The sequence below is a fragment of the Danio rerio genome, chromosome 5 (genome assembly GCF_052040795.2).
Source record: "Danio rerio strain M-AB ecotype USA chromosome 5, GRCz13ab, whole genome shotgun sequence".
In the NCBI taxonomy this organism is placed as follows: Eukaryota; Metazoa; Chordata; class Actinopteri; order Cypriniformes; family Danionidae; genus Danio; species Danio rerio.
Genome location: NC_141025.1, coordinates 21,000,818 through 21,028,006, shown reverse-complemented (window position 1 = coordinate 21,028,006; position 27,189 = coordinate 21,000,818). Strand labels below are relative to the sequence as shown.

Here is a 27,189-nt window from a genome sequence, read left to right as displayed (position 1 = left end):
ATGAATAGAGGTGATTGAAAAAGGATAAAATGAGAAAGATATGATGAAATTTCAATGAATGGCTGTTTGCAATACTATGCATTTTTTGGGCCTATGTTATAAAATGTAAATGTACACATGGAATCAAACATGTAATATGTCAAACATGCCAAAAAGATAAAATAGGTCTCAAGTAAAAAGAAGAAATAAGGTGAAGTAATAGATGAATGATGTGTGTGGTAATGGAGTGGGGAAAATAATAAGCTTGTGCTTCATCCTGCTCCATTCCAACCATGTTGAATATTTTTTTTCTGTAAATTGTTTTTTTTAAGTATGTTATTTTTAAATTCTACTTTTTGTATTATTATTATCTGTTATTCACCCAGAGTCTGAGAGTATATCAAAATAATCTATGACAAAAAATCATTTGATGAAAAAATGATCACAGTCCTAAAAAATTCATTTATTTATTTTATTCATTCATTTTAAACAAATACTAAATCATTTTAAATCAGTGACACTTTACAATAAGGTTGTGTTAGTTAATGCTAGATAATGCATTTACTAACATGAACAAACAATGAACAATATATTTATTACAGTATTATTTCTTGTGTGTCAATGTTAGTTAATGAAGAGAAGGTTGTTCATTGTTAGTTCACGGTTAGTTCATGGCGCATTAACTAATGTTAACAAGCATGAATTTGAAACTTAACAATGAATTAGTAAATGCTAAACTGTGATTGGTAAATGTTATAAAAGTATTTTTCTTAATTAGTTCATGTTAGTAAATACCCTAAGACAAAAACAACAACAACAATTGCCAGAATAAGTATGTTGTTTAATTTCATTAAATGATCAGTTATAATGATGGAGCATTTTCACCATTTTGTTTTACATTTTTTCACAGAAGTCATTTGAAACAATGAAATAAACTTCACTTTTATATGGCTTTTAAACTATATATAAAATGTGTTCTACTTTTTAACATTTGAAATAAAAATCACAATGTGACTTATCATTTTTAAACAATAAACAAGGCATGCAGAGCATGTCTCTTGGGTTCAATAGAGTCAAATATTATGTTGTACCTTTCATGGTTGCATCCATTGGGCTGTGCTCCATCAGAGAAACTATTCTGCGAGCAGGAAGAGCACGATGATTTCCTTGGTGTCGGGTGCCACATGTTTGCTCCCTGATCTATCAATTCAGGTGCCACTACCACACAAAAACATATACATAGATCTGATTACTTGATGTTTACAAAAAAAGTTCTTATGTAGCCAGAAGCAGAGCAACATGAACCCACAATTAGACCCAACTAAACAACACAACCCATATAGAAATCTGATACAGTGAAATACACACAAATTAAATATGACACGCAGGTTTCATATTTGGATTTCACGTATATAAAGTACGTATCATATATGCAACATGTATTTCAAAATATTGCAAAAATGGCTACTTAGTGCTTGCATATAATTTTTTCAACCACTGAAATTACAAATTTGTACATACACTCACGGCCACTTTATTAGGTACACTTGTCCAACTGCTCGTTAGTGCAAAGTTCTAATTAGCCAATTACATGGCAGCAACTCAAATGCCTTTTTGATGCCAGAAAACTGAAAGAAAGGCAACAGTAACTCAAATAACCACTCATTATAACGAGATATGCAGAAGACCAACTCTGAAAGCACAAGTTTGAGGCGGATGGGCTACAGCAACAGAAGACCACACTGTCTTCCACTACTGTCAGCCAAGAACAGGAGACTGAGGCTACAATTCACACAGGCTCACCAAAATTGGACAATATAAGATAGGAAAAATGGTGCCTGGAATGATGAGTCTCGATTTCTGCTGCGACATTCTGAATTTGGGTCAACAACATGAAAGCATGGATCCATCCTGCCTTATATTAACAGTTCAGGCTGCTGCTGGTGGTGTAATGGTGTAGGCACACTTTGGGCCCATTAGTACCAATTGAGTATCATGTCAATGACACAGCCTACCTGAGTATTGTTGCTGACCATGTCCATCTCTTTATGAGCACACTGTACCCATCTTCTGATGGCTACATCCAGCAGAATAACGTGCCATGTCATTAAGCGCAAATCAACTCAGACTGGTTTCCTGAACATGACAATTAGTTCACTGTACTAAAATGGCCTTCACAGTCAGCAGATCTCAATAAAATACAGCGCCTTTGGGATGTGGTGGAATGAGAGATTTGCATTATCGATGTGCAGTCGACAAATCTGCAGCAACTGCGTGATGCTATCATGTCAATATGGACCAAAATCTTTGAGGAATATTTCCAGTATCTTGTTGAATCTATGCCTCGAAGGACTCAGGCAGTTCTGATGGCAAAAGGGGGTCCAACCCGGTTCCAGTAAGGTGTACCTAATAAAGTGGCCGGTGGGTGTGTATGAAACCCAAACACGAACTTGTATGGCATACACTAAATTTGCACATATTGCCATATATATGATTTATATGTGGGAAGAAAACAATGCAATTACAAAGGTCAGCATAGATTTGATAAAATACCAATGGCTTTGACACTCAAAATCTACAGGTACCCATTCCAGGTCAGATTTAAAAAGACACCTGGTTACAAACACATAATAAACGACGTACATTTTAAAACCATGTAACCATTTGCCCACAATTGAACAAGGGTCACTAAATTTCACTGCGGGACGACTCCTAAACAATCAGAAAACTCACACTGGCAACTAAGTGATTGCTTGCAGGTGAAAGCCATAAAAGCAAGCATAAAGCAGCAGCAAGAAGTTGGCCCACCAGACAGACACATGAACACACAAATGAGAGGTGACAGGGAGAATTACAGCTGGGCTCAGGGGAGGATGGAGACTCTCCCGGGCTGCTGCGGTGGTGCTTTGGCATCACCAGTGTCTGGCATTTAGGAGGCCAAAGTGCCCTCGAGTTCGGAGACAGATGAGAAGAGTGGGTAATAGTCACTGTAATGAGTCAAAACAGCTCAGTAAAACCAAAAGAATGATGGTGCATACAAATGGACAAAAGCAAAAATGGCATATAATAATATGATGGATATGAGAGGGCCTTTTTTATTTTTCCACTAATTTAATAACTATGGATGGGCATTATAACCAAAATTAGTTTTTCAAGATATATTAATGATACATTTCATGATACAGTTCTTTACATGCGCTGTTATTATAGAAAATCAACAAAAATATACTTTTTTAAAAAATAAATAAACTAAAATATTTTACAAATGTAAAAAACTACACCTTTTTCTTCTTTCATTCGGATGTAATTAAATATAGTAGGGATGCACAATATTGGATTGTTGCTGATATTTTTAAGCTCTTTTTGGTTGAGTTGATGCTGATATCTTTTCTATTAGCATGTTTTTGAGAAGCGTTACTTCACTGGTTAATGGGGCATATGCACAACTAGTGTTTTTCAGCCACCGATAAACTTCTGGTAAAAAGTCAATGTGACTTTTTAATTTCATAAGGTTCCTTTTACAACATCTATGTTGTAATATATTTAAAATATAACCAGTTAAATAGACTTGAGCATTGATTTAGTTGTTCAAACATAAAACAAAATAAAGAGCATGTAAATGCTAGCGCAGTCAGTACGGTGGCACAGTGGGTATCACAATCGTCTTTAAGGAAGAAGGTCGCTGATTTAAGTCCCGGCTGCGTCAGTTGGCATTTCTGTGTGGAGTTTGCATGTTCTCCCCTTTTTCGCATTGGGTTTCCTCCAGGGTCTCTGGTTTCTCCCACAGTCCCCCACAGGTGAACTGAATAAGCTTAATTAGACGTGGTGTATAAGTGTGAATCCAAGGGTGTTTAGGTGTTTCCCAGTGATGGGTTGCAGCTGGAAGGGCACCCGCTGCATGAAACATATGCTGGATAAGTTGGCAGCTCATTCCGCTGTGAGGACCCCTGATTAATAAAAGGACTAAGCCGCAAAGAAATTGAATGAATAAATTGTGAAGACATTCAAAGTCTGAGTGAGTCTAAGACTCACTTTATATTGTAAATCAGTCAGGCAGTGAAGATAGCTGATTTTATTAAAAATCAGATCCTAAACATGGTGATTTTGTAATGGAGCGACAGAGGTCTGCACCCGACCAGATTTCTTGCAGCGCGGGAATACATTTCCGAATAAAGCGCGGGAGCGGTCGATAACTGGTGTAGTTTGAACAGGAGCGTGCGGTCTAACAATATTGCTCCCAACTCCCGAGCGAGTGAGCACGCGCATGTGTGTGAATGAGAGAGCGTGATGGTGTGTTTAGCTTGATTGTTGCTCTCTATGTGTGTGTATGTGTGTGAATGAGAGAGAGAGAGCTTGGTGCTGTCTCTGTGTGTGTGTGTTTGTGTTGGTGTGTGTGTAAATGAGAGAGAGAGCTTGGTGCTGTTTATGTGTGTGAATGAGAGAGAGCGTGATGCTGACTGTCTGTGTGTGTGTGTTTATACAGACAGCTTGTTATAGGCTGTCTGGACTCTGTATCGCTGGGAGGTTTTCGGTCTAAAACCTGACGGGAGCGGGATTTAAAATTTAGTCCTGCGCAGATCTCTAACTGGAAGTGCTTGAGCTGGCTGACTGAAAATTAAATGTCTGTATGCATACACCCCATTTACAGAATCAGGTTTGAAATTTTTATTTCCCATAAGTCTTTACTTCTAACATTAAATGAAAATCAAACTTGTTGTTTTATGACTCCAACTGATGCTTTATTCTTAGAAAAAAAATTTTAATTTAAAAATTTTTTTAAATCAACCTGGTTCATCTTTAACACAGTAGCTCCAGAATAAAATTCTCATAGGGTGGGCATTAGGACCCAGCAGGAGGCTGCTTGGGAGTGATATTTTAAGAAAAAGGATTACTAAAAAAAGATACTGAATTAAGTTTAGTCTTGATCTTCAGTCTTAGTCTTGTTTGATATATCGGTCAGAATATAGAAAAAAGACTTATAGACTGTGACACCAATGCTACAGTCAATAAGCCAATCTGTTGTCCTATATTCTGATCAATATATCAAACAAGACTAAGCATTTTATGACACAACTTGATTTTATTTGTGTATTTTACTTTTGTTTTCCCAGTCTAATGTGAATCTAGTCATGTTACCAGGCAGGCATTAGGACCTGAGGGTGGCTATATCGCTACACAATATTGAACATCAAGTTATTCTGTACACACATTGGCAGTGATGTTGATAATCCAAAACAGGCAGTTTAAAATAGCCGGTAAAATTTCAACTCATATTGTCAACCAGTTCTTAGTACAAGTGCTTAAGTCATTGCTTGCTCTTGCTCTGACCCATGCACTTATGTTAGCCACACCCACTTATTTACATATAATGGTTGACTATTTATTGTGATACATACCATCATACCGCCCAGCTCTAATAAGGACATATGCAATACTGATGACATGTCCAAGCCTCTACTTGTTGATAATTAAGAAAACTTTTAACGTCTAGTCATATCACACATTAAAGCAAATCTTCTACACAGCCATTCACTATAGCCACTACAAGACCTGCCGCATCCCACACACCAATATTTGAATGGTATTTAAAAGATGAATCGCAGTCTGACCATCTGGCCAGTAGACACTGATATTACGGTACAATCATGAATTTTAATATAATTACTGCACAGTGTGAGTGTGTATCAATACCATTTGTTGTTAGCTTTTGGCATCTAATAGAGCTTCTGGACTGCGATGCGAGCGGATTGGCTCAAAAACAAGATTTAGTCACTTACCAAATTCTGACTGGCTGTTTGGGAAAACAATGCGGAAGACATAATCTGTCGCTTCTTCCTCTTCTTTGTCCGAGACTGACTCTGACGATCCTTGAGGACATCTCTTTTTTAGCTTAGGAAATACTTTACCCTAGAAAAAACAAGAGTGAAGCATGGGTTCGAGATATAATGACTGTGCAAACAAGCAAAACGCAATCTAGAACATAATTAGGCGCAAGTAATGGCCAATTATTTACGCCGTTCGCAAACAAAATGAATTGTAATTGACAGATTAATCAATCAAGCCCTACAAATTACACTACAGCGAGGGACTGTAATTCATCTAAATAATACGCGAACAATTCATTTAGCATCTCAAATGTAGGTAGGCAATGTAGGTCAGCGTGAGAGGAATGAGAGCTTGGAAAAAACCTACAGAAATATTAGTGCAGTGTTTCTCAAGGACCTGGCTACTGGCTCTGAACATTTTCCAAGTCTCCTTAACCAAACACACCTGATTTAGATCATCAGCTCATTAGAGACTTAAAGACCTATAATGGGTGTGACAGACAAAGGAGACATCCAAAACAAGCAGTGTTGGTGGTCCTCCAGGAATGTGGTTGAGAATCACTGTAGAATACTAGTTTAAAATGCTAGAAAGTTTGTGGATGGATCAAATAAGATCAAAATATGGTGAGATAATAGAAATATTTAACATTTATAATATACATGTTTAATAAATGCTACATATCCTAATGGAAAATACAAATGTCTCAATTTATACTTGTATGTATAGACCTTTTTCTTCGCCCCACCGATAAACGGCTTCCAGTTGGATGCTTTAAGCTTCTGTTTAGAATTGTCATCAGCTAGATCAGTGTTTCTCAACCATGTTCCTTGGGGACCACCAATATTGCATGTTTTGGATGTCTCCCTTGTCTGTCACACCCATTACAGTTCCTTCAGTCTCTGCTAATGAGCTAATGATCTAAATCAGGTGCACTTGGTAAATAAGACAAGGACTATTTCTCAGTATGCGTTCTTCAGTGATCTTGTGTCCTTGTGTTCTCGTGTAATGTCATCATCAACTACCAAAGTTCAGTTCCAAAACTCAAAATCGCAAGAACGGATGATACGTGAAAGTTCCCAGATGTGTTCTTGATATCGAGGATGCACCGATGCAGAGCAAAATGTGCTCGAAAAAGTCCCATAGGTCATTGCAGCTGAGGTGGGAAGTGCAGCATTTTATATAGACATATTTTTAAAGTTTAGAGATAAAACTTATTTGTGTCATGAGTTGCCGTATATATTTATGTGTGTTTTTAAACAATAAAAATCATTCTAAATCATTTAAATGTTTAGCAGTTTAATAGTAACTTAGGTAATATTTAATAGGTTTATACTTGTAACTCAATGTCGGGACAGATTCACACACAGCCGCTAGATGGCGCCACTAACGCGGTTAGTTCTCTTGTCCACAAAATAAAACTTTCCCTGTAACTTAGTCGACTCTTTATTCACCTTATTCTCAGCTGTCGAGTGGGCGCTGCGATTTGAATCTTTTTGTCTCGCGACTTCCGGTCACATTCACTTCCATTCATTTTTTGACGTTAACAACTGCTAATTACGCTGCTTGATGTTGCAATTTAATATTTTCTTATTATATTATGCTACTTGGTCTGTGTAGTCATGCAAACATTTGTTTGTTGAGCAAGTAGTTTGGCCATTTTCTGCCGTTTATTATTCCTAGTCATTTCTCCCATAGGCGACTGATCGGAAGTTCTAAGACAATCGCAAAAACAGGCGCACTTCCGCATTTTAGAATAAGGTCAATTCCAATGTGATAATAAACAGCAAGTCAGTCAACAATTCGAACAGTAAAATTCAATTCCAAAACTCAAGACCGCAAAACGAAGTTTCCTTAAAATAAACATTACTATGAACACATTTCATTCAAGGAATAAACACAATAAGGGTTTATATTAGCTAAAAATCGTATAAAATTTTTAAAATTTGAATTGTGCAATATATATTTGTAAGGTATATATGCATAGTATACATAGTGAAAAGAGGAATGTTTATGTTATGTTTTTAATTTTGTAATGTTTAAATAATTTCCTGTTTAAAAAATGTGTAAAGGTCATGTGACCATCAGGAAGAACGCAGCATCTCATTTCTCACAAGACGCGTTCTCTGTTCTCGTGGTCTTCCGAGTTAGTTCTTCCGAGGTAACTTGGCAAGATCAATCTCCACGAGAACACAAGTCCGTTCTCTGCTTTCTTGGAATTGAGAAACAACCACAAAAATGTGCAGAGCTGCTGATCCTCCATTAACGTGGCTGAGAACACTTTTCCGTAAAATTTATCCGGAAAGGGATTGTGTGTGAATAGGCTTTTTTTTTTTAAAGTAACGGTAAATTAGTTCTGGCAATATTCTGGAAAGAGAAGTTGTAACATTCTAGATATATATAATTTGCCTGAAAGCTGCTTTGTGTGGACACAGAAGAAAAATTGCCGGAAAGAGCGTGTTCACGTCTTGAATGCGCTGACGTAAGATGTCTACTCCAGCCAATTCGAACATTCAGATGCATTCACATTCGCGCTGTTTATGAAAATAAAACACTTTGAATATTTTTCCAGACCCATTTAGCTGTTAGATGTTAGTCAGATAACGTTTCTATGTTCTTTCTTAATGCCAACTGTGTAAAAACGATTGATAAAATGCTTATAATAAACTGCTGTTTGTTTACCTTCAACCTCTGCTTCAGTTGCTTGACGCGTGTGTATTTGAAGCAGCAGGGGAGTGCCAGCACACACATATTATGTACATCTCGACATGCCAAAGTGTTTCTCCATATATTTTCATTGAAGTTGTTTACAATATTTATCCATCCACAAAATTTGTAATTTAGTCATATGTGTAAACATTTAGCACCAGTTTGCGCTTCTGCCTTTGGGACAAAGAAGCTGCATGAATGCTAATGCTTTAAATAAAATTAAAACTATCAACAAAAGCCTGACCTCTATTATGTTTATAAATACAAGCACAGCTTTCTTTTCGGAAAGTCCCTTTATTAATCAGGGCTCGCCACAGCGGAATGAACCACCAACTTGTACAGCAAATGTTTTAAACTATTTCTAACTAGTAATATTTTAGCGATTAGTTTTTCACCTTTCCTCTTTGGGACCACAGTGGTGGGTCTAATTGGCCGTGAGGCAGCAGACCATTTTCCAGACAGGAGAGGAACTGAAGAAGATGACCACCACGAGGAAAACGAAGCGGAGGTCTCTGAATCCCATCCTGACTAACCAGAACCACTGTTCCCCCACAGTCCACTTCAGACAAAAACACATACACCACACAATTATTATTCATCACTATATTTACTGTATGTAGGACTAGTAATGAATTGTGTCCATGATCACACATGCTGCATTTCCATTACCCTTCAAATTGAGCAAACTTAAACTGCAATTTGGAAAATAAATGATTCGCTACACTAAAATGTAAACAGGATCTACAGGTCACCTGGGGGCGTATTACAGAAAGATACTAACTTTAAAATCTTCACATATCCATTTGGTAACCCTGGTAATTTCAGCTAGGACAAGATTTAACAAATTTTTAGGTCTTAAAAGTCTTAAATGACCTGAAATATTGTGTTTTAAGTCTTAAATTAATTTAAACTGGTCTAATTTTGCTTTGCCCAAGTAAAGCTACTCAATCAGGCCGACATCCATCCAATCACCAACAATGCATCTCAAATAAAATCTTGTTTTTTATATTTAAGTTTTTTTATGGCAAAGATACAATTCGCCACAGCTGTTAGACACTTTTACAGCCAAATCCCCAAATGAAATTCTCTAATCAGGAAAAGAAAACTAAAAATAATTATACGATTCCTCTTGATAATACGGGGTTGTTTGAACACACGTGTGTAGGAACAGCTGATGGTGGCCATAGCAACAACAAACGGCAGTGGATCGCAAACTCAAAAATGCATTTAAATCTGTAAACAAAGCAGCACACGTTGCGTTTTCAACGTAGTTTTAGACGTGATATGAGAATACAAAAAGTTAACCAGATACACTACAAGCAGTTACAAGTAACAAAACACAATTAAATACATCATTTGCAAGCTAGAGAAAACAAGGAGGCAGCCATTTTAATCGCTCTTACTTACACTTGTGAAATGGAGGAAGAAACTGATCCATGAACTGTGTACTGTAAAGTTCCTGTCAAGCTCTGACAAAGTCCCATGGATCAATAGTTTTTCTGATCCTTCCTTTAACAAATGGCTGACAAATCCCCCATTGTAAGCGTGTAGTTTGGTGAGGCACTCGTCACAAAAATGACGGGAACACAGCACAAGGCTGGGGACATAATGCTGAGGAATTTTTGCAAAAAAATGTTAAAACTTTAATTACTGCCTCTTCACAGCCTCATCTTTGGGTAGAGAAAGTAACACCAACTTTCACTCACACTTCAGAGCACAGGGTCATCATGACATGATTCGACAACGATTTGTCATAGGCTGCGTCCGAAACCGCATACTTCCATACTATATAGTACGCTAAAATCAGTATGCGAGCCGAGTAGTATGTCCGAATTCATAGAATTCGAAAATTAGTAGGCGAGAAGTACCCGGATGACTTACTACTTCCGGCGAGATTCTGAAGTGCGCATCCCATGCACGCTGCACTATCCCATAATGCCCCGTGAGAAAAATAATGAATGGAAGTGTGGCGACGCAACTGACGCAGGTAGGTCACGTGACCATGATAAAATGGCGGATGTAGTATGTCCGAATTCCATTCATACTTTTCACATTCATACTGTATAGAACGTACTTTTCTGACGGCCGAGTAGTACGTTTAAATTCAAATGCAGTACCTACTGAGTAGTAGGCGGTTTCGGACGCAGCCATAGTGTTTGTCTTATTTTTTTTCTTTCTACAGTGTTTGTGGGCGGGGCCAGGTGGTTCAATTTTCCCTGGTCTGCAGGCGCAACAAATAGCTTGAGTTCCTTATCGACGTCACACTGACAAGGCTAAAGTTGTGATTCATTCGAACAACTATGAGTCGACTTTTTTATAGATGAATCTACAGTTTTAAACAACGTGCACTTTCAGATTTAACCCTTAGCTGGATATTTCCGAAACGGAAAAAAAAAGAACAACAACTTATAATTGTGCTGTAATTTTAAGTGGAGTTACATTTATTGATGATTGAAAATGTAGTCTCTTGAAGATCCCTGAAGATATTACATTTTTATGACAAATCACAAATAAACAAAGATAGATATTGATATAGAGTACATAGAAAAGAGATATGATTTTTTGTAGATAATTTAAAACATCATATCTTAAGTTAAGACCTAAGATAAGAAATGTTCTGTAATACTCCCCTGGAGTACATAAATATCCCATGATCATTCTATAAAGACTGTGTTTATTTGTGGAACTTGGCTCCCTTGATGCATCCATTGATGTCACCCCCACCCCCATAGTCCAAAATAAATGTGCATTTTTTTAAATAACAAATTTTACATTGGTTATCTACAACATATTTAAGTAAGGGACATCATTTATGTTATATTAAGCCACACAGGTCTAAATACCTGTAGAGTATTTTAAAGGGTTTCTGTTTACACCCTAGGGAGCATGGTTTAATACTTAAAATAATTGTGCTGAAACTTTATAGACACATTATTGAGGTATCTAAGAGTTATAATACACCTTATAAAAATGATAATATAACCTGTTTAACTGTACCAAACATATGAATCATCCTAATATGTGAATTATACCCATGACACAGCTTTTACAATAAGGAATTATTCATTGCCATTATTAGCTGAATTACATGGCTTCATAATGTGAGCAAAGCCTCACTTTAAATTGTCATCTCTCTCCAAAAGCAATTACGTTCTGAATAATTTTGCTCCCTCTTAACGGTCGGCTGATCTTGTGCCTGGATAAATATGAAAAGGGCAAGAACAATTGAGAATATTGGCTGAATATTTAAGTACTGTACACCCGAGTGGATTTACAGTGCCAAAAGAGACCAGATACTGATTAATGTTGATGTTAGATATGCTTTTAACTAACTTAAATAATTCAATTTTCCACTACTTTTAACTCTGAATATTGTACAGTACAATTTCTTACTGTGTGTGTTAAATGTGTATAATTTATTTAAACTGAACTTTCAGATGTATGAACGGATACGAAAATGCATCATGTGTGTCATTTGTCTGCCAGCTGGCTTTTTCATGTACTGGCACAATGTCACCTACCCTGCTGATGACAGTGCAAATACACAATCTCCTCAAGGCGGATAGTCATGGCATAGTCCCAGTAAACACTGCAGGAGAACACAGACTTTTTAGTGGCTTGTGACCAGCATAACTGAAAAATATAGACCTATTTAATATTACAAATAAAACAAAAACATTTTTTTCAACATTTCTAAATAATAATAAAATAAAAATCACCTAAAGAAAGAAAAGCATGCTTGTTTATAAGGGATGCTCCAATCAGGATTTTCGGAGCAGATACCGAGTACAAATTCCTTGTCATGGTGATCGGCTGATACGGACTGATTCTGATGCTTCAAGCTTATAATGCGTAAAGCACATTTTAGTATGATATTCTAAGTAAGAATGCTGCATATAATTCCTTAAACACGTGTCTTATAACCATTTAGTGTGGACACCTTATGGTCAGAAGCAGCTTTACACAAAATAATGGATAAGAAAGATACAAAATTTGGTAAGAATAATGACTAAAAATGGAATTTGGAAAAATTACATTGATGGAAGAAGAATTCAACATGTCTCAATCTAGAAAAAGTTTGAAGTGCATATTTGTTGCATCAAAAATTAAAATGGATCTTCCTCTGCTTGTAAACCTGTAAATGAACACTTGCGATTGGTTCATGTGATCGCCCAGATTAGCGAGTAAAGATCACGTCATAAAATGTGATTATCGGCCGAAACTGATCTCCAGCAGATCGATCGGAGCATCACTATTGTTTATTTTTTCAGAGTTAATACAGAGTTCATTTTTATCAAGGGTGTAAACCCGTCAGATATAAAATTATTCAAAGATCTGAATTTTTAGTAGCTTGAAAAAGTGGGATTTAAACCGATGCATTTAGTATGAAATATAAGGATGAAAGTCACTTCATTATCTCATATAAATGAACAAAATCAACATGAATAATACTAAACTATTAGTAATAAAACTGTTAAACAAATGAACATTTACTTTAATGAAAGCATTATTTATCAAATAACATTGACTAGCATATTAAACAAATAGCAATAGTATTTAAAATAATATTACATTTCTATCTATCAAACATTAAACAATTTACTGTAGCTTCTATTTTGTTGACAAAACGAAGTTCAACAACAGATATCGGCTGCATTTACACTGCAGATCTTGATGGTCAATTTCAATTTTGTGACTGTATCTGATTTTTTTTGATAACCGGCTTACATCATCTTTTAAAAGTGACTCAAATCCAATTGTCTGCATTTACACAGCAATGAGAAAAAAGCAATGACAGAGAGCAGGCGCTGACTGACAGCTGATAATAAAAGAGCGATAATTTCCTGTATTTAATCTGTTTGCAGGGTTAACCTTTTTTTTTAAACTCTTTTGGACAAGTTGTTTAATAATAGTTTATATATAAAAGTTTTAATTTGGCCATCTTTTTTAATCCAGGCCTTTTTAAACCAGTAGGCATTTTAATGTAATCTCCATGGTGTGATTTATGCACGTGATGTATGCAATAGTTTTATATTAGTTTGTATTGGTTACATGGTGGATAGCCTATTGCACTCTCTCTGGCTCTCTCTCTCTCTCTCATTAAAATGCTTAGATACTTGTGCTGCATGACAATATAAAAGCTGTTTTAGTCGTTGTGTATGAGATTTAAGGTTTGTGACTTTGCTGAAGTCTGTTCTGAAAAGAAAGCGTCAGTCTGACGTCATTAGCTATGGTTTTTAATGCTGCACGATTCGCATTGACAGGTAAAAATCTGATCCATCTGCTTACACTGCAGACACAAGAACACAGATCTGATTCATATTGGATAAATTTCCACATATGAACAAGGCCTGAATCTGATTTGAGGAAATCGGAATCCATGTAATTTTTTCCTGCTTACACATACAAGGGCCATATCCGATTTGTGTCACATAGAAGAAAAGAAATCTTAATTAAGTCACTTTAACCATGCAGTGTAAATGCAGCCTATTATAAATGAGATCTTATAATATCACGTGATACTGCAATTTAAAGAGATTAATAAAACACCACATGCATAATTTAAAACTCATCATATACTTTAACTGCCCCACCAAGAAAAAACATTTCTGGATCGTATTTCATAACTGCTAATGTCACTAACACACTCAGTGCATTTTTATTTCAACACGTCCAATAGTTTCTAAAATATTAGCCTCTACCAAATGACTGATATGTCAGTTTATGGTAAAAGTATGGGTATTGATACATACAATATGATAATCTGAAGTGTAAGACCAAATTATTAAAAAAAAAAAATCTAAATAAAACATTTTCGAATACTAAATCATCTTTACTTTTGAAGTATGCCATAAAATATTTCAGATTCTCATTTAACATATGTTTTATTGTTGTTTTTTTTACAATTAAACCGAAATCAAGTGTAGCAGTGCAACAGGATTATGTTTGTGGTCACACTTTACAATAAGGTTCATTAGTTAATGTTAAGTAATGCATTTACTAACATGAACAAAGAATGAACAATGCATTTACTACAATATTTATTCGTGTTAATAAACTTTAGTTGATGAAAATACAGTTGTTCACTGTTAGTTCATGTTAACTCATGGTGCATTAACTAATGTTAACAAGCATGGACTTGAATGTTAATAATGCATTAGTAAATGTTCAATTATGATTAATAAATGCTGTACATGTGTTGTTCATGATTAGTTCATGTTAGTAAATGCATTAACTAATGAACCTTATTGTAAAGTGTTACCCTGTTTGTTTGATTTTTTTGTATTTGCTGTGTGTGAACCATTATTTAAAACATCAATTCTTTAAATGACTTTAACAGTCATTATTTAAAACAGGCAAAATATGGTCAACCATTTGGTAGAGTAATTAAAAGGTTAATAAGATTAATCTACTCATGAACAAGCCTTGTTTCCCCTTTAAAATGAGCTTATTGTGTTTATTTTTTATCTCACCTCTTCTCATATTCAAGATCTCCCACTGAGCCGTTCATTAGCTGATTTGGTGTCCATTTCAGAGTCATGCAGTCAGCCGTCTGGTGCAGAGAGAGGTATCCTGGGACTGCTTCCATATCATCCCTCTGAAAACACCACAACAGAAGCCACGTCACAAAGCTTTAATTAACAAATAATACTGCTTATGCTTTATTGCTGCTGGATTTGTATTGATTTTTTTCTAAATTATTATTTTTTCTATAATAACAATAAAAAGCTACTTGACTTTAGAAATAGCATTCGGAAATAACCCACTGTGGTTAAAGGCAGCTGTTTAATGTATTATTTACCGGCTGCACCAGAACATTGTTCTTGCCGAACAGGAGGGTCGCTCTGGAATTCTGATGAAGAGACTCCACGTAGTCTCTGGCTGAGGGGGAGGGAGATGGCCTTTCATCCATACTGCTACTGGAGTGCCTTTTCTGAATCTGAACACACACACACACACACGTTATTGAAAAATGAATGCTATAAACCACTTTAATAAGTAAATCTTACTAATACAGGGTTAAGCCCCCTTAGCTATTTAAACTGCCTTAAAGGAAGAGTTCCCAGACAAAATGAAAATTATCTTATAATTTATTCTCCTTCATGTGTCTTGAAATCTTAATGGGGTTTTTTTTATCCGAAAAAAAGATTTTGAAAATGCTGGTTGACAGGACCCATCCATGTGTATAGTAGGAACCAAATTAATAAGGAAGTTAATAGGTGCCAGCTAGCAACTTTTTAAAAATATCTTCCTTTGTCTTTGAATCTTTGTGGGAAGGTTTTCATCTGTTAAGCACAAACGAAGATATTTAAAAAAAATGCTGAGTGATGGGACCTATCTATTTCTAAAGTAGGAACTAAATTATTATGGAAGTCAATGGGTGCCAGCTAGCAACACAATTCAAAATATCTTTTGTTTTTAAATCTTTATGGCTTCTTTTTCATCTGTTAAACACAAAAGAAGATATTTTGAAAAATGCTGGTTGATGGGACCCATCCACTGCTATAGCTGGAACTAAATAATATGGAAGTCAATGGGTGCCAGTTCGCAACGTGTTTCAAAATATCTTCCTTTGTCTTTAAATCTTTAAGGTGTTTTTACATCTGTTAAACACAAAAGAAGATATTTTGAAAAATGCTGGGTGATGGGACACATCCACTTCTATAGTAGGAACTAAATTACTATGGAAGTCATTGGGTGCCAGCTAGCAAAATTTTTAAAATATCTTTTGTTTTTGAGCCTTAAGGGTTATTTTTCATCTGTTGAACACAAAAGAAGATATTTTGAAAAATGCTGGTTGATGGGACCCATCCACTGCTATAGTAGGAACCAAATTAATATGAAAGTCAATGGGTGCCAGCTAGCAACATTTTTCAAAATATCTTCATTTGACTTTAAATCTTTATAGTGTTTTTACATCTGTTAAACACAAAATAAGATATTCCGATGAATGTTAGCAGCCTTCTAACCCTACCAGTAGGCACAAAAGGCCCCTACTGGCCCATATCTATCAGCTGATAACCACTGATAATGCCCATTCAATCAAGTGATTACAAGACAATATATAGAATAAAAGTTAGAAACCCTAGCAAAACAAAGTGCATCTGTCTTGTTTTCATTGTATTAAGCCACTACATCCATCAATCCAAAGTGGAAAAATGTGTGGCCGCAGGTCAGTCATTAGTGACATGTCTCCTAATTCATTTATCAAATAGGCACTCAGCAGAAACCCTTTACTTTTACAGCTCGTTGGCAGATATTTGTTAAAAAACCCCATCAGAAAACAAGCCTGGAGTGCAGTGCAGTCAGATCTGTTGCAGACGAAAAACAAGCAGTGCGTGTCCTGCTGTTATGTGGGTGTTGGCGATGGCCAGAGAGGGTGATCAGTCAGGAATCTGACGGCTGTGTTTGGTAATGGAGCTGTGTAATGATGTGAAGCGTGTCTCTTGAGTGGAGGTTCATACTCTCCTCATAAACAGCACACCACACTCAAACACACTGACCGCAGCATGACTCTTATAGACCTCAACCCTCTGTGATGGAGGAACTGCACTGATTTCAAAGACCAAAAAAAAAAACATCAATGAAAACAAGCAAATCACACCTAACTCTATGATGATCTGAAGTGCTTCTTTTATCCTCGCTCTTAAGTCGCTTTAGATGAAAGCATCTGCTGAATGAGAAAACTACAAAACGTTGCTGTGATATAGAGACTTTAGCAATATTGAATGTTGCCTTATTTAAGTAATAGTCTGTGTAAAAAAACCTGCCAAACAATGCTTAATTCACAAATAATAACAAAAATAAAAAAGGCACTGAAAGCCTTTTAGCATAATAATAAAGAACTAGTCTGGTTTTAGTATGTCACTATGTATTATGACTTTAACTGACTGACTATACAATGCTTGTGACCCCTGACATTTCCTTGAGGCAACGTTTAAAACGTCAAGTGAATTTTAAATGACCTGAACTTTCAATTTGAAATGGCACCTCTGTCTCGTTCAAATGCTTACACAGGAGAATTCCCAAATGCTAATTTGAAGTGTAAATAGACAGAAATTATCAAGCTTTTACATGATTATATCCTATTCTTGACATTTAAAGAAAAAACATTTTAACCAGAGCATTTATTAATTATGCCACAACCCTTAAATTTACTTTCGTGCATACAGTAATCATTTTAAAGATGATTCATATGATCACCATTAACAGAATCAAATACAATCACAAATTTACTTATAGTTGTCTCTACATATACAGCAAATTCCATAGAAAAGATTATATGTAATGCCTCCATGCATCCATTTTGGGCATTTAAAACCAAATATTTAAAAAAAAAAGAATACTGGTTACCATGCCACAGCCATATCACCCTGCAGCCAAGACCAGTTACTCACTGAGGGTGTACTCACACTATGCTATTCGAACCGTGCCCAGGCCCGTTTCCTGGATTGTTTGAGAAGTGTGAGTGTGTGCGAGTCATGCAAATAAAAGCGAACAAAATCGCCATTCTTGATTAACTTGCACCAAATATCAACAGTTAAAACTGAATTTGCCGTGGTAGGAGAAGCTGTGTGAATCTTTTCTTCATTTAATAAATGACTTGCACCTCAGAAGGCAATCCTGACACACAGTGAATGTGCGGTGGCATTTAAAGCTGCGAGACGCAGAGCACAGACGCTCTTGGTTCTGAAGGTCATTAATAATATAATAACACTAATACTTAAATGGTAAGGCGTTTTATAATGACCAAAACAACATTTAAGATGTTTTTCAATGTGCTCAGCCTGCTGGTTTGTCCATTCGCACACAATTTTATCATCACATGATCTCTTATACTGGAATTTGTTAGGTAAAAGTGTTTCCATCGCAGTTTATGCACATTTTCAAAACTGATGTGCATCTTGGCGTTTCCATCAACCTGTTTAGCAGCATCTCCAAAATGCGCATAAAAATAGGTAGATGGAAACATAGCTAGTGAGATGAATGAGAGCGTTTCTTACAGGTGGTTTGTTAGGCCCACTAATATGAGTCTTAATGTTATTCACCTGGTGCTCTTAAAAAAAAGATGGGTTTTTGATTGTCGTTTAAAGAGCATTAGTCAATCTACAGTCTGTGTGGGAATGGGAAGATCACTCCTCCAGCAGGGAACATTGAATGAAAAGGTTTTGGAAAGTGACCTATAGCCTCTCTCTCTGTGATGGTAGCATAAGGTGGCACTCTCTCCCTGACCGTAGGCTCTTGAAGAGGATGTAGACCAGTGATGTCAAACTCAATTCATGGAGCGCCGCAGCCCTGCACAGTTTAGCTCCAACCCTAACTAAACACACCTAATCAAACTGATTGAGTCCTTCAGGCTTGTTTGAAACCTACAGTTAAGTGTGTTGGAGCAGGGTTGGAACTAAACTGTGCAGGGCTGCGGCCCTCCTTGAGTTTGACATCCCTGATGTAGACCTTCAGGAGCAGATGGAGGTAAGAGGGTGCTAGTGGCTGTTCTGTAAGCAAGCATCAATAATTTGAACTTGATCCAAGCTTCGGCCGGTAACCAATGCACAGAGATAAACAGAGGGGTTCTTGGGCTTATTGAAAACCAAACGAGCTGCAATGTTCTGAATCATCTGTAGAGGCTTTGCTTCAGTAGAAGAGGATTGCAGTAGTCCAGCTTTGAAATGACAAGAGCCTGGACAAAAAGTTATGCAGGATGATCCGTTAATAAGGGACTGATTTTTCTAATGTTGAAGAGTGCAAACCTGCACAATCAAGTTGTGTTATTATTAGCTACATGGGCTAATGGTGGATGATCTCAGGTATGTGAATAAAATAAATAAATAAATCCCACATTTCACATCTGATGTTAAACTCATTTATACAGACACTGGTCACTCACGCAGAGGGCTGGTCTCTTTGTAGGCGAGTCTTGTCGGCAGTGGCCACTATGAATACGATGCCTTTGCACCAACTCGTCAGCTGAAGGATCTGTCCAGAAATGATCTGCCGTCTTCATTTTAGTGTACTCTAACGCACAGGGGCCCACTGAAGAAATAAAGTTCAAAACTGATTATTTGAACAATGCCAGCAACACAAAAGAAAAAAACGAGAGAAAACAGTCATGTTAAAGCCCAATCAATGAAGCACATTCTAAGCAAGGGTCCTCATAGGTAATTTACTTGAAATGCCTCACACAGGCAGAAACCTTGACAACTGAAAAGAAGTTGATCATCATATTGGTAATCTATCTGATACTCTAAGATGTTGATGTACTTTAATAAACATACAGTAACGTAAAAATGTACTGTTGGTCCAAAGGCAGCTTTTATTGAAAACAAGCTTCCACTTCTTAAAGGGATAGTTCACCCAAAAATGAAAATTTACTCAACGTACTCTCCCTTAGGTAGTTCCAGTTTCTTTTTACCTCTAAACACATCAGAAGATTTTCGAAAAACATGTTGGATACTCAGTCAATGGCTAACAATTTACAGCTTTTTCTAAATATCTTCCTATGCCCATCAGAAGAAAGAAACCCAAATTATGTTTAGAAGAATTGACAGAATTTTCATTTTTGGGTGAACGAGTAATCTTCACATTTTGCAACAATAATCTTCTCATTTTGCGCCACTTTGTTTGAATAGCAAATCCATTTGCACCATTTTGGGGACTTATGGCTGTGCGGGCTTAAAAAGAAGGTGTGTTATGGAGCATTGTTGGCGCATTGTTATTTTAAGGAACTGAAATAGACAGCGCAATTGACCAACTGAAAGCTGGTCTAAAGTCCTAAGCAGAGCACGTTAGTTATGCACCTATTCGGGTCCAAACGCAAAGGATGTACAGCAATGCACAAATATCTTTACATAAAAGTAATTAAATGATTAAAATGTTACAAAAATTATAATTTTTTACATAAATATATATATATATATATATATATATATATATATATATATATATATATATATATATATATATATATATATATATATATAAAAAACATTACGTCTATGCCTTCTTTACCTCGGGGGGCTTTTCCAGTTTATTCATGACAATTTGCATTTTGCATTGTTATTATTAGTAGTAGTATTATTTATTATATGCATTTTTTAAAAATAAAAACAAGTTTAGGTTTGTCCACCTGTTGGGTTTTGGAGATGTATGCATCATCATATGGGACATAAGAATATGAAGTGTGTTTTTGTTTTACCACACTTCGTTTTTATTGTCTATTTAATCATTTGCTGGAAATTAGAACTGAATTTAGAAATAGTTTTGAAACAAATCTTTGCGCTTAACAAACAAATTTAAATATGTAGGCTAATGGATGTCTTCAGTGGAGTGAGTACAACACTGTTTCCTTACTCCACGAAAGTAAAGGTGTAAATTAAAGAGTAAAAGTAAAGAGAAAGTAAAAGAGGCCAAATGGAGGAGGCTTCTTCATTATCCTCGTGCACATAGTCTGTTTAACCGTTCTTTTCGCTAATGAAGTATTCAGTTTTCAGTAAGCACCCACTTACAAAGTCCGCCATGTAAATAACAAATGCGGCATGGCGCGATGCAACTGCTTACACGTTATGCTCAAAACACATCCATAACTAATTTAGGGTGCTTTCACACCTATACTTTTGTTTCAGAGTCTGTCTCGTTTCCCCCGTTAGCGTGGTTCGTTTGGCATATGTGTATCCAGTAATTGCACTCAGATCCTTGCCAAATCAATCAGTCCGAGATCGCCTGAATAAGGTGGACTCGGCTCAATAGAAACGAACTCTGGAGCGGATCGAATGTAGTGAGAAACCAAAACGATCCAACAAACTAACGAACCAGGCTATATCACAGTGTATTATGGATATGTAATAGGCATGACTATATGAAGAGTGAATTATGAGTAGGGCGGGATGTCAGTCCTACTAGTAAATGTGCGTTTTATGTCAAATAGGAAAGTGAAAGCATGCTGAACTATTAACAAGAGCTGTTTATATGTTAGGAAAATAGACTGAACAGCAGTCCTGGTTTATCTGTTCTCTCTATAATTTAAAGACTTTAATGCATAATTCTAGCCAACGGCTCTGTATGAAAAAGTCTTACCTCTGATTTATCATTGGTGTCAATATCTGTGGGTGTCACCATTCAAAATTAAACCGCAGTATTTCACTTATAATGTCTTTTTGCCCATCGTCATAATTTAAAACAAGGACATATGACAGCTGAGCGGGACTTTGAAAAATAAACAGTGGAACACTGACCAATGCGAGGGGAGTTTACTCACACGTGACATGTTTTAACTATTTTGATCCATTTAGAAACTTTGCAGTGTGAAAATGAACCGCACCAAGAACAAAAAAAACATTGTAACAATTTTAATCCCTGTTTCGGAACAAAACAATCGATCTACAGGTGTGAAAGACCCCTAAGAGAATAAGCACAACCTTGTTAGACCATGCGCTGGGGCGCAGACCATATTTTTCCATCCTTAAAATACCAAAAGTGGATTTAGACACACGCTTAATGCTTTTGTGCCATCCACTTTAGACATCCCGCTTAGTCCATCAAAAAAGAGCTCAAAAAGTAAACTATTTCATGACACCATTAAACACTTTGTACTTTAAGAATTAGAATCATCATCAAAAAACTGGTTTACCTAGCAAAGAAGCGAGGATTGGGCCATCAACTGGGTCCATTAGGATAGCCTCTTTTTCATAAAACTTACTGAAACAACATTGAAAACAACTTTAACTTCAGATAACACACGTTTTCAAGTCTAATTGTACCTGAAATGAACTGGACAAGTTTGCTTTCTCTTTATATATTCAATCCCACCTCTCTCACCTGCTGTTTTCCACCAGGTACAGTACAATCTTGTCCAGCACTTTCTCAATGAGTGCGGCGTGGATCCACACGTGTCTGACGGCCTGAGGAGAGAAGTTCAGGACTTTGGGCATCTTCCGGGTGCTCTCGCTGTATGAGAGGGACTGACTTCGCCTGAAGTAAAAGAACAAAGTCAAAAAGAGTTACTTAAATAATAAAAATTACAACAATAATTGTGTTTTGTCTTTTATCCCTGGTTAGGGAAGTAAAACTGGAAAAGCTGCAAAAGTGACAAATGTCTACCAGTGTTGTGAATTGTATCTCTTTGCAATAAAAGCTTAAATGTAAAAAAAAAAAAAATGATATAATAAATGAATCTCCTTTGACATGCACTGAAAAAATTGGCAGTGATTTTAATGGTAAAACTGTACAAATGCTAAAGTGAAATTATGCAACCTGGTTAACGTCGTTTCCTGACTATACAGTGTTCCCTCACTTTTTTAATTCCCTGACTTTCACTGACTAAAAACCTTAATTTCCATAACATCAGTACTGTAAAAACATCTTGCTCTCTTAAATCTTTTAGTTGAACCAAACAAATAGTTTCAGTCATCTCAACTTCATATAAAATCAATAAAACATTAATAAAATTGACTAAATATATTTCAAGAGTTCACACATAGCTGACACTTGATCATTTAAATGTGTGTTTGGAATGCTGTCCCGGGAGAGAGCCCTGAGCTCAAGAGGATCCTCGAGCTCAGGTCAGGGGAGTCTGAGTTCAGGTAGGCTTCAAGAACTCCCCTGGATTATGCTAGGAAAAAGGGGAAGGAGTCGAGTGGATGGAGGGATTCTTCAAGATGAAGATGGCTTATGAAATCTGGCTTTTTAGGTGCATTTGGATTCATCTGATTGGTATATTATGTGATTACTAATGCGGGACCAAGCATGGTCAATTATAAGCACATGATCCTCTTGACATTAGTTAAATACTGAAATGAAAATGAATGAATGAATGTATGTTAAAATAAAAAGCATAATATAATACGGTTAATAAAATGGTTTTAGAGTTAATATAATTTTGCACGACTTAAATAGCTACTATAAGAACAACAAAGTACAATTTGTGAGCTTTGATTCATTATGAATTTCTTATTATCATTATGACTTTCTCATCACCACCTGTTTTGGTGGCATTTCTTTCTGTGTATTACAAAGGTGCAATGTAGAAGTTTATCATCCTTAAAAATGTAAGTGAATTAACATTGGTAAATTAAAGAAATACTGGAGTTTAATATAATACTACAATAATAATAATAATAATAATAATAATAATAATAATAATAATAAAGTATATTTTTATTTTTAATGGTAAAATTCTGCAAACCACAGCTACCATTTTTTACAGGGTACTTCAGAACAACTGAATATAATTTTTCCATGAACAGTATTTATTGGCAAGTTGCTTTTAGTGGATCAAAGAGATGTGACGTCCTGGCTAAACAAAGGATTAATAATAAAAACGAGATGAGATGCAAACATTCAAAAAATTTGTTGCCAAATGCAAATGCATTGCAGGTTTCTAGGTTGTGTGCACAAAATAAATTTAAAATAAAATGACTATATGAATTGGGTATAGGAAATCTGCATATGAAAGTATGATCTACTGAACTGAACTGAACTTAAACTCTGAAAACTGAACTGACACTGTTTCAATTCACTATTATCTTCTATGTGAATCTACTTTGACACAATCTACATTGTAAAAGCGCTATACAAATAAAGATTAACTGAATTGAATTAAATCTAAACTCACAGAATCAGTTTTCCCTTTGAAGTTAGATGTGCATCTAGCACCAAAGGATGGAAACACACAATACCTTCCTTAGTGTGTTCACCAAAACCCTATACCCATTACATATACACCTGTTGTGTTAATTTATTTTCTCTATATCTGAATGAGTCTTAGCTGTGTGTTGTAAAGTATGGTCTGACCTGTTCTCAAAGACCAGCTCCAGTTCCTGGGCTTTTCTGCACAGCTCTTCAGCCGGAGGGAAGTTTTTGGCCACTTTGGTGAACAGCGCCGCTATTTTGTTGCTTCTTAAGAAACCAGCAGCTCTCCTCTTCAATCCATGAAGCACACAGGCTTCGACGGCAGCTACACACACATTTATGGACAGAGAAAATGGACAATATTGCATTAATGGATCATTTTCCAACAAGACCGAACACATTACACCAGTCCATCAAAGGCTTTTTGTGTATCTGAGGAACAGAAAAACAGGGATGATTGCAAAAAGTGACCACGCTTTTAAGAATCATACTTTCAACTACTCTTCCAGAAAGTAGACTACTGTTCAGACATTTGCAATACGTCTTTTTTTACATTTTATTCTGCAAGGGTGCACTAAAGTGATCAAAGTGACAGTAATAACATGTATATTGTTTTGTAAAGCTGTTCTTTTTTTTCATCTTTTGTTTATGATTCTGGTTCAAATAAGTGTTTTTTGAAATTTCTATTCAAAGGACTGAGGGAAAAATGCATCACCATTTAATTTACAGGATAACAATGTAACGGCTTAAGTGAAAAGTTAAATAAGTGAAAGTTCCAATGAGCAGGTTTTGCGCTTAAAATGATTGTTTTAGAGATGTAAGCGATGAAACACCAAGCACAAATAGAAAACTTTCATGTAAACATAGATAAAAAGTTACAGTAAACAAGTTGGATGATTCAGTATATTAGATCAGGTCAGAATAATTGTATTTTCCAGGATGGGAGTGAGGTTTAGGGGGGTGAGTGTAACAGAGGCCAGCTATCAAAGTGCTTGCAGGTCCCAGTCCTCTGACCCCAAAAGGTGCTCAAGCAACAGACACCAGAGCCCATGGTCTTTAGCCTCCTTGTTAGAGCAACCAACTCCCATACAAAGAACCGGCAGTACGATTCCAGCTCAGACCAGTTTGGGTGCAGTAGGAGTTTTAATTTTGCAGTATTAAGTTTGATGCAGTCTACCTGCAATTTCAACTTAGATATGCTTGGCATTTATAGCAGGTTTGGCATGCTGTCCCAGGAGAGAAAGAGCTCGGAGCTCGGAGATATTTGAGCCCAGGGCTCCCGCCCGGTCTAGAAGCATATCAGAGGATCCGAGATCAGGTAGGTCTCGATCGCTCCCCCTTTAGAATGGGAGAAAAAGGAAAAGATGGGGTGGAAGGGGGGATTCTTCCAAAAAGAAGATATAAGGAATAAGGAGAAAGTTATCCATTTATATTAAGGTAGGATCAGTCTGATTGGATTATTACTGATTACGGACGAGTGGCCAGCAGTGCACAATCATATCACGTGCACCTCTCTAAATTGGTTAATGAAACTTTACTTATATTACAAATAATGATTCAGCACACATAGTTCATGAAGTTTATTTGATTTCACTTTGTTTTATTTTTCATTTTTAGGTAATTTGAAATTAAAGTTCATTTAAACCACCTACTGTACTTATATCATGGATTTTGTCACCATAGTCCCTAATGTATGAAAACGCAGGGAATTGGAATTTTTCTGTCCACCTCTCAATTACTCAAATCAAAGTTACAGCATTGACTGTTACTGTAGTATCTAATCTATCCATGTGTATATTTTAACCTTAGTCTTGCTGAAAAAAACAACAACAACAAACAACAAACAAAATGTTGCTATACACATCTGAGAACATACACTGGGTGTAATATAGTAAAACATGAGACTAACATAAATACTGCAAAATCATCTTGTGCATATGCAGCAAAAATTGTGTTAATTAAACAACAGGTGGTTTGCATAGCTAACTCGCGTGTGTGTAAAAAAACAACAACACCCAGAGAGAGATGGAAAACAAATACGTGGACTAAGAAACACAGCACTACGTGGCAGCGTCTGCAGAGCTGATAGTGCGGCTCCCAGGACTAATCTTGTGAATGTGCTCAGATGGGGTCGGGGGAAAGCCTGTGTAGCCATGGAAACCCTCACTGATGGAGCACTCGGTGTTCACTGAGAGCTGGGCAGGGCTCTGGAACAACATCGGCTGTTTTGTGCTCATCTCTGCCTCGTCCTGTTCTTTTCAGCCTTTTCTTCTGTGCAATGTGTCACTTTTAGTTTTTTGTCTTGATATTTAGTGTTTTCGTCTGACTCCAGCACTTTATGACACTCCCTCTCCTCCATTTATAATCTGCACAATCTCTTCTGTGCTTGTATCTGAGCGTTTCTTGTTTATCTCCTCATCTTGCCCATTATTTGTCTCCGGTGTGGCAGACTGAATGTCGGAGAGATAAACATAAGGAAAACCCATTCCAAAACCTTTAGTCGAAGTATTAAGAGAGATGCACGTTTATACAAACACAGCAGCTGCTTTCATCCGACGCTGTATTCATTGCTTCTCTTTGACCAGCCTAAATTGATTCAAGCCAAAGAAAGAGGACTAATCAAATAAGCAGGTGAAATGAATGAGCGGTGAAAGGACGGACCATCAAACGGGTTCAAAGGTCTCACAGACTTTATCTTGTGAGAGGATATTCATTTGAATCGTTCACAAGCTTCATATTTTGTTTACTCGACAGGATGAGTTTCAGAATTTCAGAGTGCTTCTATTAAAACAAGCAGAATCATGAAAACGTTGGCCACTCACTTTTGCAAGAGCCGGTGTCCTGCAGATTTTAGCTCCAGTTTGCCTCAACACACCTGCAAGAATGTTTCTAGAAAGCCTAATAAGAGCTTGATTAGCTAGCCCAGGTGAGTCTGATTGGAACTAAACTTTGCAGGACACCGGCTCCAATGATTTTAAGGCCTCATCATTTCAGAAAGGCTTGAACACCACCACAAATAAATAAAATAAACTTACTTGGTACTTCTGTATT

At 36.4% G+C, this 27,189-nt stretch overlaps 1 protein-coding gene across 3 annotated transcripts in view; it reads right to left on the bottom strand.

Annotated features, from left to right (window-relative positions):
• The window catches only part of sgsm1a (small G protein signaling modulator 1a), a 766,057-nt gene that overhangs the window by 690,873 nt on the left and 47,995 nt on the right, over nt 1-27,189 (bottom strand). For 2 of the 3 annotated variants that reach the window (XR_015491053.1, XM_087253341.1), the window contains exons 4-13: nt 24,301-24,463; nt 22,327-22,479; nt 22,139-22,206; nt 19,400-19,545; nt 15,314-15,451; nt 14,985-15,109; nt 12,033-12,100; nt 8,907-9,070; nt 5,757-5,886; nt 1,071-1,197 (exon numbers count right to left, since the gene is read on the bottom strand). Coding sequence is in view for 2 of the 3 variants with exons in the window: in XM_087253341.1 (XP_087109467.1) it covers nt 1,071-1,197; nt 5,757-5,886; nt 8,907-9,070; nt 12,033-12,100; nt 14,985-15,109; nt 15,314-15,451; nt 19,400-19,545; nt 22,139-22,206; nt 22,327-22,479; nt 24,301-24,463 (1,282 nt within the window). In the remaining variant the exon portion in view is untranslated. Of the gene's footprint in view, nt 1-1,070; nt 1,198-2,834; nt 2,967-5,756; nt 5,887-8,906; nt 9,071-12,032; nt 12,101-14,984; nt 15,110-15,313; nt 15,452-19,399; nt 19,546-22,138; nt 22,207-22,326; nt 22,480-24,300; nt 24,464-27,189 lie in introns of all 3 variants that reach the window. The other variant, XM_087253342.1, reaches the window with a different exon arrangement.